The following is a 16,007-nucleotide window of genomic DNA, read 5'->3' on the forward strand; positions in this document are numbered from 1 at the left end:
CTTTTTTCCACTAAAAAGAACCCCTTTAACCTATCTCCAACTTTTCGAAATGTATCTGTCCCGGTTTCTGACCATCTCGATCTTCTAGGTTTAACAATATCATCCAACCTAAATTTCGGGGCATATATTGAATCAAGAGCTAAAATGGCATCAAAAAAACTGGGCGTCCTCTCAAGGGTTAGAAGATACTTCACGCCTGGACAGCTTTTAACGCTATACCAAGCACAGGTCCGATCTTGCATGGAGTATTGTTCCCACTTATGGGATGGATCCGCTCAGTACCAACTTGACGCTCTAGACTCAATCGACAGACGAGCAAGGAGACTTATCGGGGACGAATCACTTGTAGCTAAGAGGCTTCAAAGTCTTAATAAAGTAGCTTGTCTATCGATGTTCTGTAGGCTCCATTTTGGCGAATGTGCTCAAGAACTGCACAACCTCATTCCTCCAGCACCGTTCCATCAACGTACAACAAGACGTAGAGAGCGGCTCCACCCCTACACTATTGACATCCCAGCTGCTCGAACTAACCGTTTTGCATCATCTTTCCTTATGCGAGCAGCTAAGGAGTGGAACTCTCTACCAGCGTCTATTTTTCCTGCCTCTTACAACATTGGGTCTTTTAAGTCAAGAGTGAATAGGTATTATTTGAGCTTGCGTGTAACAGCTTAGACCACATCATCACTTAACATCAGGTGAGATTGCGGTCAAACGCGCTCAAATTATGATATAAAAAAAATATATATATATATTCACACTTCTCATATTTAATAGTTTTTCTTATCACTACAATTAGAAATTGCTTTAGAATTTGAATAGCTAAAGTAAATCAGAACTAGTATAAGTGAACATCCATTGCTGTAGTGTTCTCAGTGATATTAGGCTTCTGACGACTAAGGTCACACATAATAATATAGATAAAAAGGTCTCATAAGTCATAAATTGCATTAACATAATAATCTACTAAATTGCGTATTTAGTATCTACTGAGGAAATAATTATAGAATGACCACCTTAAAATCAATAATACGCTGCACTTTCTGATAATAGACGTGGAAAAAAACTTCTCCGCGGTGATTGTAAATAAACAAGAATACTACATTAATGACATGAATAATCTTACTAATATTATAAACAATAAAATTTGTGAATATGGATGGATGAATGAATGTTTGTTACTCTTATAAATATAAATGTCATGCGGGTGAAACCGCATAGGTAGTGTCCGTGTCATAATTTATAACTTATTCGGCGTAAGTTATTCTTTGAGACGTTCAATAAAATATAACATTTTCGTACAATAAAATATAACATGGTACATTATTTAGAGTAGAGTACATTAGTATTTCAAATATTGCTTTAAATTTGTACGACTAAATTAATTTTCTTTTAGTATTGTGACATTACACTTAAATAAAATTATTATTCGTATACGTCATACAACAATAGATTCAACTATTACTACATATATAAAATTACTAAGACTTCTTGAGAATCTATTTCATTTGCCTGAATCTTGAATGAATCTTTGAATTGTTCACTACTTGGACTCTATGTACGTAATAAATTATTAAAGAAGTGAACAAAGCAATTTCTTGCGACTTTATTGAAAGGGTAGCAATTTCAAACATTTGCAATTGCTAGAATATACCGGCTGTTTTGAATAAATTATTATCTAACTTCACTCTGTTATAAGTTACGACCTAGTCCTTTCAAGGAGTTACTATAAAATAAATAACCGTCATTTTTTATTTCAATTTAAAATTTTGTTCTCACAATGATAGTACATATCATTTTGATATTTTTATTCTGTCAAAATGTTTCTACTACGGATATAGATTTTGAGGCAGTAATGATTACTAATATTATTCGTACAATGGAAAGGCCTTCGACCGTAATTGCTACGCTTTGCTGGCCAGTCTGTAAGCAATTTTTAAATTTAGAATGACTTCTTGTGTTTATTTTGACTCATCATTGTCATTTGTTCCAGATAAAAAAGTTAATTTGTATTCATTACTGGCAGGTAACAATACCGATCAGTTAAGTATGTTGCAATTTGTAGAATATTATAATATTGCCAGATATAATACGGTGCCTCAGTACACTACCTTTTTTGTGGACCTCAATTGCCCTAATATTACAGAATATTTTCAACAGGTATATAAATGTAATTGTTTTACATATCTTTGTAATGTTTACAAACTAAAATTTACATTTATGGATCAATAATCTGTATCTACTTAATAATACTACGTTATCTTATTTCAGAACATGAATTTAAATTTTGGATCACCTTTTCGATGGTTTCTAATTGACGGAAAAAATAATAAAAATGAAATTGCTAACATTATGGGTTCAATAGATATTTTGCCTGATTCTGAAGTTACGATTATTCGTAAAATAGACAATGACACCTATAAATTAGACCTAAGTAAGTATGCATTTAAGTCACAATTGGTTAGAAGAAATAAAATGCAAACCGAAGCTGACGTTGCAAAAACTCGTTTGCTTGGTTATCACACACTGTCTCATCTATTTCAGTCGTCAAGCAGATTACTTTGTGAGGAGTATTTAGATTGTATATTTGATATGTTATGGTCGTTAACAATGGTTACAACGTGATAAAACGGTTAACATATTAGTTCTCCGGAATGGCAATACATTACTTATATCACGAGCGTCTCATTCTAACGTGCTGTTCGTATTTTTTTTTTAAATGATAATGGAATGGTGCACCCGCCAACAATTACGGTTTACGCTGGCGGGGCTCCATTGGAGGATGATAATACGAGCATGAAATCAGGGCAGTTATCCCATCACGGCAAAGTCGTGGAATTTATCACAATGGTTTCCAGGGGGAACCGCGTGGAGATCAACCTTACATAGTTTATTGTTAGCAATTGGATTATTAGTCCACATTACTAGCAATCGCCTTTCCCCCTGCTATTCGTAGTTACAAAATAACGCACTTCTCTGTTCTGTTCGTAGAGCTGTTCATGTAGTCCGTGATTAACACTTACCATTAGGTGGGCATTCCACTTATTTGGCGGCCTTCGACGGCCTCGATGGTCTAGCAGTTTAGCACACTGCCTTACTCCCGATGGTCGCGGGTTTGATTCCTCGCACGGGACAAACATTTTTATTCATGAGTATGATTGTTTGTATCGATCTGGGTGTTTTCTGTATATAATATGTATGTATTTCACAAAAAATATATATCTATGTATTTGTATCAGTTATCTATTATCCACAACACCAGCTTTAGTTAGTTTAATTGGATCTAGATGACGCTGTTTGAATTGTCCTGAGAGTATTATTATTATTACTTATCAAACTTTTTACCATATTAATTACATAAAAAAATATTTGAGAGTAACAGCGAACGCGAATTCGTAGCCGTTAATAATTAATAGCTTTGTTTTGTAAACCAATTGCTATAAAAGAAATATAAATTACTACAATACATTGGTGAATACCGCATTCAAACCACACAAAAAGACAAAAATTCTAAGAATGATTATATGGGTTCTAAAGTTCCCCAATAACGTTTTTCTTATATGTATATCTTGTATTGAATATAATTATATTTATAGTTTAGTCCAGGTACAAAAGTACCTATGTACCAATCTTAAAATGAGAATATATGGTTAGTATAAATTAATTTAAATTTTCAGTTTACAAAATAAACAATGGAGGAATATGGCGGTCTGAGTCATATGGTATTTGGAATAAGGACAGCAACTTTAAGATAGCAGACAATATGGTTGAAGCTCCTGCACTAAGAAGACTAAATTTGGATGGTTTTGAGATAAGCATCTGCTATGTTCTTACTGACAATGACAGTGTCAATCACTTGACTGATGAAGTGTAATAACTAAACTTCTAAACTTCATAACTATGAGTAAATTTATATCTGTTCTGGGACCTGGGGGGGGGGGAAGTCAGGGGGAAATCAAATACATACACTACCATCGATAACATACGATTTGGTAGTTTTTATTCAATATCAATTAGTTCCTGTCCATTAAATACAAATCCAATTTTTTTGTGAATAAAATAAGTAGTACATATTTGTATTGGGGTACAATACAGAATATTTTAAATTGTCGGCATATTATCTTTTACATATGTCACATAGTCAGAATGGCAGTCAAGATATAGGTATAAGTTAATATCGTAAATAAAATAATGTATATTATCTAATAATGATATTTCACTTTAAAAAGTTTGTAAAAGAAAGTATACAAGCTGATCCCTGTAAGGAAATATGTATATTATTCCGTATTAAATTAGTCATTTAGTTTATCAGTTAATTATGTTACAATTGTCATACGTATGACTAGAGTTGATTACAGTTCATTATTTTTTGTAGTTATAATTAATAATTATCTTTATATTTCTTAATCTAATTATGAATGCACAACAAAATTTACATAAGCTTAAATTCAATCTTAACTTAGATCTTAGACTTCGTTTTTTATCTATTCACGTAAAAACGAATATAGGCCTCACTTTGCTATTCCTATATTTTACAACATGGCGTCAATAGCATCGCCGCAATTAAGAAGCACTATCTTACCTGAATAGATCCACTTTAAATACACCTTTAGTCTAAATGTAATCATTAGATACGTAATTTACAAGTAAAATGTTTTGTTCTTTAGGAATGATCATATAGATACAATAACTAAAGTAAATTTCCCAACTACGAATCATTTACTGGATTTTCTAAACGCCAGTAGAAAATACATCTACGTAAACACTTGGGGCTACCATGTGAATGGCACATGGAATGGTATGACTGGTTATTTAGTCAGAGAAGAGGTAGAAATTGGAGGTAAGATGTTTAACATTCATTATCCATAATTACTTGAGAGCTTCGTGGTTTAGTGTTTTACTAACATAAGACAAAAAGGGCGGGATTTCCCATACGACTGATACAATATTTTTTATATTTATGGCTGATTCTTACAAACTCGACACCGATAACAAAGTTTATCTGAGGGACGGCGCGGTAGGCTAACCCCCTGCCACGTTAGATTCAAACATATCCCGTAAATTGTGGGTATAATAATCGTGAATATTGTGAACATATATTTCTACATAGTCGTAATAATAAAAATTGATCATATAGGTACCTACTTAATTCTATATTGTAAGGTATCTTAGTTTGACCAAGTTTTATTAGTAGTAACAACATGATGTCTTGGCCAACTCTACATTTATTTTAATTATTATTTTTGTAATGATTAAGGTTTTAGTTAGGCTGTTTGCACTGGTCTTTATTTTAAAAAAAGTCGTCATGTGAATGTAGGACTATTATTTTGTAATGGTAAGTCCAAGGACGATTATGCTCGTTTAGGTATATCCTTAATTTTTATTGCTTATAACAACGATATTATATAAATACATATACCTAATATTAAATAGTATAGTATAGTATAATTATAATTAGCATAAATTAATGTATTAATCAAACCGGAAACAAACATTACAGTCTCTATATACGTACTACCTATAGATACTGTCGATCATTTGTAAGGTATATGGTATATACATGTACATATATAAATAATGGAGAAGAATCATATATCAATATCATATCATATTATGTATATCATAAAATTTTTGTTTCTATGGATGATTCGATGATAGTTGAACTGCATTTCAGTTACTAGTTGCTATTTGATTATAGAAACGACTTATTTATGTTAGTAGTCGTTTATTATTTAGTTTATTTAACTTCAGTTATTTACTTTGTAGGATCGCCAATGTTTCTTACATCAGAACGGATACCAGTGGTAGAGTACATATCCAGCCCAACTCCAACTAGATCAAAGTTTGTTTTCCAGCAACCAAAACTTTCATATGAAAGCAACTTGTTCCTGCTCTCGTTTCGTAATACCGTCTGGTATAGCAGTATAGCCTTACTCCTGTTATTACTTTTAGCACTTTTCGCAGTTGCCATATGGGAATGGAACCAAACCAAGCATACCTCTATATCGGTATGTATGTACTTAACTTTGACTTAAGTATAACCTTTTGAATATATTAATTAAATGTAAAACCAAGTCTTTAAACAATATCCACTAAATATATATATTATGAAAAATTTTATTACGGGGTTTACATAGGCCGTCTGCTAAAATACTGTGGCAAATTTTCATCCCAGTATAGTATAGTTATAATATATTGTTTTCAACACACTTGCTCGTAAAGTGGATCTAATTTCACCAGTTTTCGCTATATAAAGCAGCTCATAAAACACGTGTGCGTTATAAAGGCAAATAGTGATGTTATATCCCATTACCGCACTCTTTGATATTTATTTTCAAATTTGGAACTTTCGCACGGCGCCAGCCAGCACGCTGATTTAAAAAAGTAAAACGGCGGAAAGTAAGAGTGCATAACAGTTTTATGGTTTAATTCATTTAGAAAAATGTTGTAGTACCTATATATACTCGTATTTATATGCGTATTTAACACACTCGGCTCTGTTACGCCCTCGCCTTTCGTTCGGGCTGTAATCTCGCCTTGTGTGTTAACCATTATAACGCACTTATATCACAATATACTACTATGAATATTGATGATATTTATAACGATATTATTAAATATAATTTTTTCAGGGAGAAAGAGATTCAGGTATATTAAGGCCAAATTTCGCAGATATTGTTATTCTAATTCTTGGAGTAACATGCCAGCAAGGAAGTCCGGTAGAATTAAAAGGTATAAAATAGTCCATATATTAATACTCTTGGAAACAGCTAGTCAAATATAATTACAGAATATGGTAGGTACATTTACCAAATATGGGATTTCCAAAAATTTCGTTATTTTCCTATAACGATACCGGTAAGAGATACTTTAACTCTGTGAACTGTTTGCACCTAATCGAAGTGGAAAAACCACTTTACACGTTGCGTCGTGGGTATTTTTTTTTATTACTAGAACTCAATATAACATAGAATTATTTACAACATTCGGTTTTAGAGACAATTTTTCATTTGTGGTTTATATTTTATGTAGTCATTTATTTAGAGCAATTTAATTTACTATAAAAGACCAATCGTAAATATTTAATGTTATAAAAATCTTGACCAATGGGAATGGTGCCAAGAACGCTGGTCGGGTTGTACTCGCTGGATTGCATTGACAATTTATTGCGTAAGAAATGACAGAAGCCAGTCGTCTTCTCACTAGCAGGGGTCCTTATCAGGCTATTTTATAGAAAGTTTTTCTCACAAAAGCATTCGTGGACTTTTGTAATGGACTGAGATACATTTATTTTAGCTTTGATAATGTAATAACAGAACTGAGAGAGAACAGGAGCGATGAGCGACTTTGAAGTTTGAATCATCAATCAGATTTTGGGAGTACCAGCAAGTATAGATGTTTGAAATTGCTGTCCAAAGTCTACTACATTTATTTTTCATATATTTTCTTTTACTCTATAATATTCTACAACGTCTCTCGTATATATTACGATATCAATTGCTATATCTATGTATTCTCATTATAGCTGTTTGCGTGACTTGCCCCAGAATTAAACACTAATATATGAGATATGACGATGTCAAAAATAGAAAATAAGGTCTTATTAAAGATACGATCTTATTATCATAGCATGAATTAGTGTCATCACGTGTATTGTGTTGTTATGCAACTAACGTCCACTGGTTATAGGCACTCACCTACTACAGGAGCATAGACATGAATAAAAATATGCAACCTTTTCTGGGCAGCCTGCCTCTGTGTATACTATAAAGAATGCATAAAAAAATTTAATTGACCAAAATTTAAGTCCCTATGATTCATCCCCATATTCTTTATTGCAGGCTCTCTTGGTCGTATTGTATTGCTGATTCTATTTCTGGCGGTTATGTTTTTATACACATCGTACTCTGCAAATATTGTAGCGCTGCTGCAGTCTAGTTCCTCTAAAATCAATAGCCTAGATGATCTACTACATTCTAGACTCAAGTTTGGTGTTCATGACAACGTTTTCAACAGATATTATTTCTCGGTATGATTATTAAATAAATTATCATCATTTATTCACAGTTCATATTTTTAGAAGGTCATCATATTGAGGTTTGCAAAGTTAGAATGTGTGTAAGATTTTGTGGTTTTACGATTTTTTATATGGTAATGGCATAAATGTTTCAAAAGATGGTCAATTAAATATAGAATAGACATTAAGGCTTAAGGCTAAGACCGTAACTATTCATAAATCTAAATAAAAGTATAATGAATGTATGTGTTCAATTTTATAATAATAAAAAAACCTTCAAATTTGGATTTTTGACAAACAAACTTTTGGTTTTTAAGAAAACCAAATAATTTAATAAAAGTATGCGATTATTTCAGACTGCGACTGAGCCAGTCAGAAAGGCAATTTATGAGAAAAAGGTCGCTCCCCCTGGTACTCCGCCTAGGTTTATGACTATGGAGGAAGGTGTTAAGAATATACGAAAGGTATTATCTTCAATAAATTAAAACTATACTGTGCTCACAATAATGTTTAGATAGGTAGATTACAAATGTTAGTCCGAAGTTTAATTCTTTTTTTAATTTCCAAAATAATAATAAATATATGTTTGAATTTGTCCTTCGTTGATTCCGTAGAACACGATACAAACCCTTCTCAGATAACCGAATAATGTACGTAACTACGTATTTAATTCTAGTATTTTTTTACTACAGAGGAAATGTTACGAAATAACAAATTTTCAACTTGAATTCAAAACGTCATTATGCGTTGCATTTGCCATTACACAACTTTATATTTTTTAGTAGATATGAAATCAGATAATGGTATAACTGTATACTACACACACGTACGTTTTTACACATGTATGCATTGGGATATCTTAAAAAAAAATACTCACTTAAAAAAAAAGTTTAATTAGTTTAGTGTCCTATATTATTATATTTTTTGTGGATTAATTAATTATTCTGGGAGTTGTAGCTACATCTATCATACAGAATACAGGTCGTATTGTGTATTACCACCGTTTCTATATACATATATAGTATCTTTTATTGTATTTGTATTACCATCTATGGTTATAAGTATATCTACATATGTACAATAATTTTCAATAATGTCTTACAGGGATTATTTGCGTTTCATATGGAAACTGGTGTCGGGTATAAATTCGTTGGAAAATATTTCCAAGAAAGTGAAAAATGTGGTCTTAAAGAAATACAGTATCTTCAAGTAATAGATCCATGGTTAGCCGTCAGAAAAAACACGCCATATAAAGAAATGTTCAAGATAGGGTATCCATAAGCAGTTTTCTAATAGCTAATTACCTAAGCTACCTACCTACACCTAACAAACCATTTACGCTTTTCATTGAATTGCCTAATTATTACGAAGCTTCTAATTGATTTTTTTAAATGTATCTAACAATTCGGAATATAATTGTTTATTTGTGTTTGTTGACTTTTAGAATGAAACGCATTCAAGAACACGGACTTCAAAGTAGAGAAAATCGTTTACTCTATGAGAGACGACCTAAATGTTCGGGTAGTGAGACCAGTTTTGTTTCAGTTAGCATGGTCGATTGTTATCCAGCACTATTAATACTATCATACGGCACTTTGATGGCAGTAGGGTTGATGATGATTGAGAATGGTATTTACTGTCGTCAAAATATCATTAAAAAAATACAGAAAACATACAAAAGAAAAAATAATCGTATTTATAATTCAGCAAATTAAAATCAATCTTTAATTTAGTTATACGGGTGGAGATGAAATATTCACTGCATTTATTAAATAATCATTATATTTTAGTTTCTAAAGTGTTACTTACAATGTAGTATATTTTACTTGATTAAAGAGAACAATATGAATTAGAAGACATGCCCCCTAATTATTAGTGTTTTATTGCAAGATGGACATTTCACCCCAGGTTTTGTTTGTGTAAATCTTGGTCCCAAACTTTTGCGCATGACCACAGGATGTGTACCTAATACTTCTCTCACACATATACCTAATTTAAATAGATTTTACAATTGTATGCAACATATGTTTCAATTTATTACCCTACAATAAGCACTGTGGCAATCCTTTAATTTTGTCAAAACATTTACTATTCGCATAAAATAATAAAAATATTTTTAAGTAAGTTTAAAGGGAATTGACAAGGCTGTTTTTTATATTAAAAATTGTTTCATTACAAAATACTGTAGGCACCGGTCCGTTAAAATAGGTTTTCGCAACACTATAAATTATTTGCCGAGTTTCGCCCCTTTGATTAATAGGGAGACGTTCATGTTTCACTTGGCCTGTAATTATTCGTCGTAACTACCGATTATACTGTAATTAAATCGAATAAAATTTTAAATTACAGTAACAGCTTTGAAGAGAATGAATATGTGACTTGTAGTTAAGGAGGCGATGAGAAAGATCGCATTATAATCTCATTACTATTAATTCTTTGTATTTGCAAATCATCAAAGTAATAATATTTCATATTTTTATTTACTATAAGCAATATTTCAGCCTCCGCTGATGATAAATAACATACTACATCAGTGTATGATTCAGTAAAGATTGTTGGATTTCGTGTAAGTATGGTAACTCTATGCCGTGGACCTCTTTTATGTATTTTTACATTTGATAGATTTTATACTGAGGGATACCAAAATCTTATAGACATTTTAAATAACCCAGTTTTTTGATACGGTTAATAGTATAAAACAAATTATAATCAATACAGTACCAATGGCCAGTATTCCCTGGCCTGAATCACATATAAATCAATACTAAAATACCGTACCTTTCCGTAGTTGATTATATTTTTATTTACGTTACGCTATATATCCACCAAGTCGACATCAATATTGTCCCTGAATTATATGATCTTAATATATTACCTGATTCCGAAGTCATTATCGTACAAAACAAAGGTAGTGATTATTTCAAATTAAATAGAAATAAGTAGGTCTACCTATAGTTGCACTAATTCTGTAATAATTGTTTAACTTTGGCACCCAAGTATTATTGCTTAAGTATAACGAATAAGACGACGAACGACGAGAAATAGTTGCTTTAAATTTCCAATTAGGTGCACCTAATACAATGACCTAAATATAAGTATATTATATTAGATTGATAAATATAATGTACACATCAGCTATACTTAAGTAGTATAGCTGATGTGTACATTATATTTATCAATCTCTAGTCTCTACTTATTGAACTGACTACTGTGGACTGTGGATATTTTACAGTTTCATCTGGGCTAACCAAACCTGGGTTAACTAAAAGAAATGTGATAGATCAGTCTATTTTAATAAGGAGGAAAAACTTCAATGGAACTGTTATACAAGCTGCATTGGTTATTCTCGACAATAAAACTAAAGATGATATATTCGACCTTTGGTAATAAACAATTTTAATGACTATTTACTTCCTTGAGTGGTATTAAATTACGAGCATCATAATTCACATTATCTATGAGAGCATAAAATACTGAGGATCTGGCTCAGCTTTGTCTATTTTCGAATGAATTCATAAAACTAACTTTTCTCTCTTTTTTAAACACTGAATTTTCCAATATTAAAATACTTCTTTCTCTCTTTTCTATTTTCTTGTTAAGTATTTCGACAATTATCTATATTAAAGTTAAATCCGAACTAATTTACAGAAACCTAAAGTGCCAATACAAGAATTAATCAACCTTTTCTAACCGGCTTTGGAAGCCGTGCAGTCTGTTGCAGCTACAAGCTTTACGCCGTTTAGAAACCGGTAACTATGTATATTAACACTTTAGAATCCATTTTATAATAATTATCGAGATATCAAGTTATACTTAATCATAAAGTGAAATAGCAATTATGATAAAGACTGGCTTTGATTCTGTTTCTGAATTAATTGAACCACTATGTGCGCTAAACTCCTATATAAACTCTAAGAGCAAGATATTTTATAAATAAAATTTATATATTTTATATCATTATCATACATGATAATAACATATATTGTTTTATTTATTATGTACTAGCTGATCTGCACAAATTCATCTGCGTCACACTATCCCCGTTTCTGCAACATTTCTCACTGTAGCTCCGCTAATATTGGTTTGGACTTCGAGTTACCTATTTTCTTTTCCTAAGTCCCCTCTATATTTACAATACAATTCATCAATATTGGTTCTGCGATATAGTCGACATATACATAGGTATAGCAGACAGAGTTACTTTGCTCTACAATATAATGTAATTTATATAAACTAATATATTTTATGATTATCCTGCTACTAGGAATTATATATATAAATTCTATAGTTTATGAGAATATATTATAGAAGTATCTGATGGTAAATAGTTATGCAAATGTTACAAATAGGTTCTCTATATAAATATTTCATAAAATTTCATTAAAATTCGTTTAGTAGTTTTACGCGAAAAAGTAACAAACTTACACTAAAAAAATCGTTTATGATATTAATACGGATATCAAATAACGATAATGATTGAGTATTTATTTATATTAAATTGCTAAAAATATAATTTGTTAACTTTTCCTGTTATTGCGAAGACCGTACAAAACAGATTATTGAAGAAAAATATTGCTGAAACTTTTATTATGTAATAACAGGACAAAAGTTTGAAATGTTTCAGCAATATTTTTCTTTTGGCGTTAAAGAAAAATATTGCTGCTACATTTAAAAGAAAATATTTTTGCAATATGCAATAATGAACATGCAACACAGTACATATCGCTAGAATGCAGTGCGATGATTCAAAAGTAAAAAACTCTATTAAATTATTGGTGTATAGTATTAGATTAGATTTAATCAATTTCAATTTATAAGTACGTCAGGGCTTACGTCGTAAATAGTTATCGGATACTTTAAATATCTTGATTTTAGGTCATGCCGACATTGATTAGATAAGTTCTTCCAATTAAAAAGTGTATTGATTATAAATCAATTGTTTAGTGACAATAACCCAAGGATATTGATTACATGCAGTTATTCAGTCCGTGACAAAAAAAGTTTGTTGTACAAAATGAAATATGTGATAGTGTTTTTATTGTGTTTTGCTCTAATTGGACAGTCTGTAGGTATGTTTTAAACATCTTTGTAATTATATATGCAGCTTTGGAGCCGGTATACGTAGTTAATTATACTCGTATGCCAAATATCAAGTGTAAATACATAGATATAAATTTTATTGATATCGCTTGCTAAGTAATTTACACCTATAGGTCCTATATATCCACCTGTTTTAAAACCTAGAACTACAAAACCTTTGTGCATTTATAGTACTTTTATGTACCTACTTTGGAATATTTACCTCTTATTAACTCAAGTAGTTAAAATCTACTACTCCTTGCTGCTTCTTACAGAACTAGAAATCCTTTTTGTTTTTATTATTTACCTACTTTGAAATACTCAACTACTATTAACTTGAGTAGGAGTACATGCACATCACAGATGCATAAAGCAATCTCTAGATATCTTGTCTGTGGATGACGCATTATGTATATCCTTTATTTATTTTTACATCGTCACCTCACGGTTTTTAATAAAGTTATCTAACTACTATAGAATAAACTACTGAAAACGATTTATTTAGTAGATACCTACATATACAAATACATATAGATTGGAAGATTGTATATGCACTCTTTACTCTTTCTAAATATAAATATGTCCTTACTAGGCATTACAACACTATATAGTGTTAATTAAGTAATCGATCATTTATAAAAAAAACAGCTTCAAAGGACTACAAAATTTTTTAAACAGCTCACTGGTAATATACGAATATTTTCAGGTCAGTTTCGATGTTATGTATGCAGTTATTCGTCAACGGAATCTGAACAGTCTTGTTTGACCATAACCGAACAAACAAACTCAGTAGAATGTAGCAATCCATTTTGTACCATCTTCAGGCAAGAGTATGTAGTAAGTATGATTTGTCGATACTCGATGAAATGAAAAATGAAACGAAAACTGCAATCTGATTTCTGATGAAAATTACCGATTTGAAATCGAATTGATACCAAATATAAATGTGATGGTTTTATCAAATGTTGTCCGCTCTATTAAACATATCTATATATTTATTTTATTGCACATAAATCTTGTAAATTTAATCAAATAAACATCATATTTATAATATCATCAAGTATGAACAGAAATCGTTAGCATTAACTTATATTTGGTTTTATTCATATTCACGTTTAACTTGATAGCGAAAACTCTAAAACGGGATTAAATTTCCATTTGATCATTTTCAAAAGTCGCCATATTTGCAGTCGCCGCGCCCCACGCCCCATTTAGGTACTACTAGTACATAATAATATAATGCAGTAATTTTTCAGGACCTATCTAGTCCCAAGCTAAGCAGAGCTTATGTTATGGTTATTCAACAACAAGTGATGTAATATATAGTTTTTTTATCGGAAATATACATATATCACTATGAATTAATACAAATGTTTGTACCGTGCGGGGAATTGAACCCGCGACCATAGGAAGTCAAGCGGTGTGGTAACCCTCAAGACCACCGAGGTCGTCATAACTAAAATAATAAACACTAACATACTATTATTATTAATATTATACTATTATTTATTATACTCGTTTTTAGGATCCTATCGGAGTAGTGGCAAGTTTCAGACGAGATTGTGAAGCGTCGCCAGAGTATCTTAACCACGATACTATTGACTCCACTTTTAGAACTTACTATAGAGCATGTAACCACGACTTATGTAATATCGGTAAGTGTCATTAATTTATTCAAAAAGTAATAAGTAAATCGACGTGGACTTGGAATTACACGACGGACTTACACGACGCCAAAAATTTCAAACGATTTCAAACAAAAAAACAAAATTTCAAACAAAGTCGTTTGTACAACCTGTGAATTTTCATTTTTTCTGAAAATGTACCTAATCTAATAGACGTACTGTCCAGGTAGGGATAAAAATGATCTAAAAAAAATAACATGCGTACCTAAATAACGAACTTAAATGCACTGCTATCTATATGAATGATTAGAAATTTAATGAAATACAAAACAAAATATTTATGAAAGCATAACTATAGCATCTACGACATATTATTTTATGTTTCAATTATAATTTTCAAACAACTACCTAAGATATATGTATACCATTATTATGGTATACATATATACCATTTAGTTAACAATACAATATCTAGCTATAATAATATACTTATAATATAGAAATACTATTAGACAACATAACTACTTAGGTATACTATATAATAATTTTTTTTCGATAGGCAATGGAATCCAATCTATTGTTGGGGGTCAGCTGTCCCCTAGACCAGAATACACGGGACTGAATCTGGTCGTTCCAGGAATTGGACGCGGAAATGCTACTAATTTAAAAATTTACCTATTTACTGTCATTATATCTTTGTTTATTACTATGTTTGTTTAATATAATATCACGTAATTTTCTTGATTTTATTCTTTAACAGCTTCCATACCTTACATCTACTAACAACCAGAGCTGGGCACCGTTAATCAAATAGTTAACTTCATTAATTGTTAATCCGCTAAAAAAAGTTAGCTTCGTTAAACGTTAAAGCGTTACCTTTCAGAAGAATTAACGCAAGTTAACGTAAAATGTGTAATATTGCATTTTTATATCGCTGTGTTAGTGAATTTATAAAACCTGCTGGTTTAGGTCCTGGAAGTTAAAAGGTTAGGAACAAAACAAAATACAGGTATAACTTAAGTTTATGAACATTAACATGTTGAAGTTCTCGTCTGAAAGCAAGGCGCGTTATAGTGTTAAAATGTCTTTACCTGTGAAAATTGAAAAGTGTGTGAAAACAGACGTTCAACTGCAGCGCTTGAGAGTAAAGCAGTATTGTATTTAATGACTATTCATTAAATACAATACTGCTTTACTCTCAAGCGCTAAAAAGAGGAACAGATACTCATAAATCTATATTTATGAGTATATGTTCCTCTTTTTATTGAGTCTTTTGATTTTATATCCAG

The 16,007-nt window shown here is 31.1% G+C and overlaps 2 protein-coding genes across 2 annotated transcripts; both read left to right on the forward strand.

Annotated features, from left to right (window-relative positions):
* The first annotated feature begins 1,777 nt into the window (after positions 1–1,777).
* On the forward strand, positions 1,778–9,729 carry LOC131841173 (ionotropic receptor 75a-like). Its single transcript, XM_059189432.1, has 11 exons — positions 1,778–1,922; positions 1,991–2,157; positions 2,269–2,431; positions 3,675–3,867; positions 4,665–4,837; positions 5,764–6,005; positions 6,630–6,729; positions 7,839–8,026; positions 8,371–8,478; positions 9,119–9,285; positions 9,459–9,729. Exons 1-11 carry the CDS (start codon positions 1,778–1,780, stop codon positions 9,727–9,729), a joined length of 1,917 nt encoding a protein of 638 aa, XP_059045415.1.
* Positions 9,730–12,964: 3,235 nt separating this feature from the next.
* On the forward strand, positions 12,965–15,443 carry LOC131841170 (uncharacterized). The gene is made up of 4 exons (XM_059189430.1): positions 12,965–13,083; positions 13,800–13,930; positions 14,619–14,748; positions 15,278–15,443. The coding sequence occupies exons 1-4, from the start codon at positions 13,029–13,031 to the stop codon at positions 15,436–15,438; spliced, it is 477 nt and encodes a 158-aa protein (XP_059045413.1). The 5' UTR covers positions 12,965–13,028; the 3' UTR covers positions 15,439–15,443.
* Positions 15,444–16,007: the final 564 nt, after the last annotated feature.

Source organism: Achroia grisella, unplaced genomic scaffold, assembly GCF_030625045.1.
Source record: "Achroia grisella isolate CSIRO2021 unplaced genomic scaffold, CSIRO_AGI_Agris_v1 utg1573, whole genome shotgun sequence".
Lineage (NCBI taxonomy): Eukaryota > Metazoa > Arthropoda > Insecta > Lepidoptera > Pyralidae > Achroia > Achroia grisella.

Excerpts from the sequence above, each read along its gene's own strand:
- LOC131841173 (XM_059189432.1), top strand. The coding sequence starts at position 1,778 with ATGATAGTACATATCATTTTGATATTTTTATTCTGTCAAAATGTTTCT. Across the intron at positions 1,923-1,990 it reads TACGCTTTGCTGGCCAGTCT|ATAAAAAAGTTAATTTGTAT; the intron begins GTAAGCAATTTT and ends CATTTGTTCCAG. Across the intron at positions 4,838-5,763 it reads AGAAGAGGTAGAAATTGGAG|GATCGCCAATGTTTCTTACA; the intron begins GTAAGATGTTTA and ends TTTACTTTGTAG.
- LOC131841170 (XM_059189430.1), top strand. The coding sequence starts at position 13,029 with ATGAAATATGTGATAGTGTTTTTATTGTGTTTTGCTCTAATTGGACAG. Across the intron at positions 13,931-14,618 it reads TCTTCAGGCAAGAGTATGTA|GATCCTATCGGAGTAGTGGC; the intron begins GTAAGTATGATT and ends ACTCGTTTTTAG. Across the intron at positions 14,749-15,277 it reads CCACGACTTATGTAATATCG|GCAATGGAATCCAATCTATT; the intron begins GTAAGTGTCATT and ends TTTTTTCGATAG.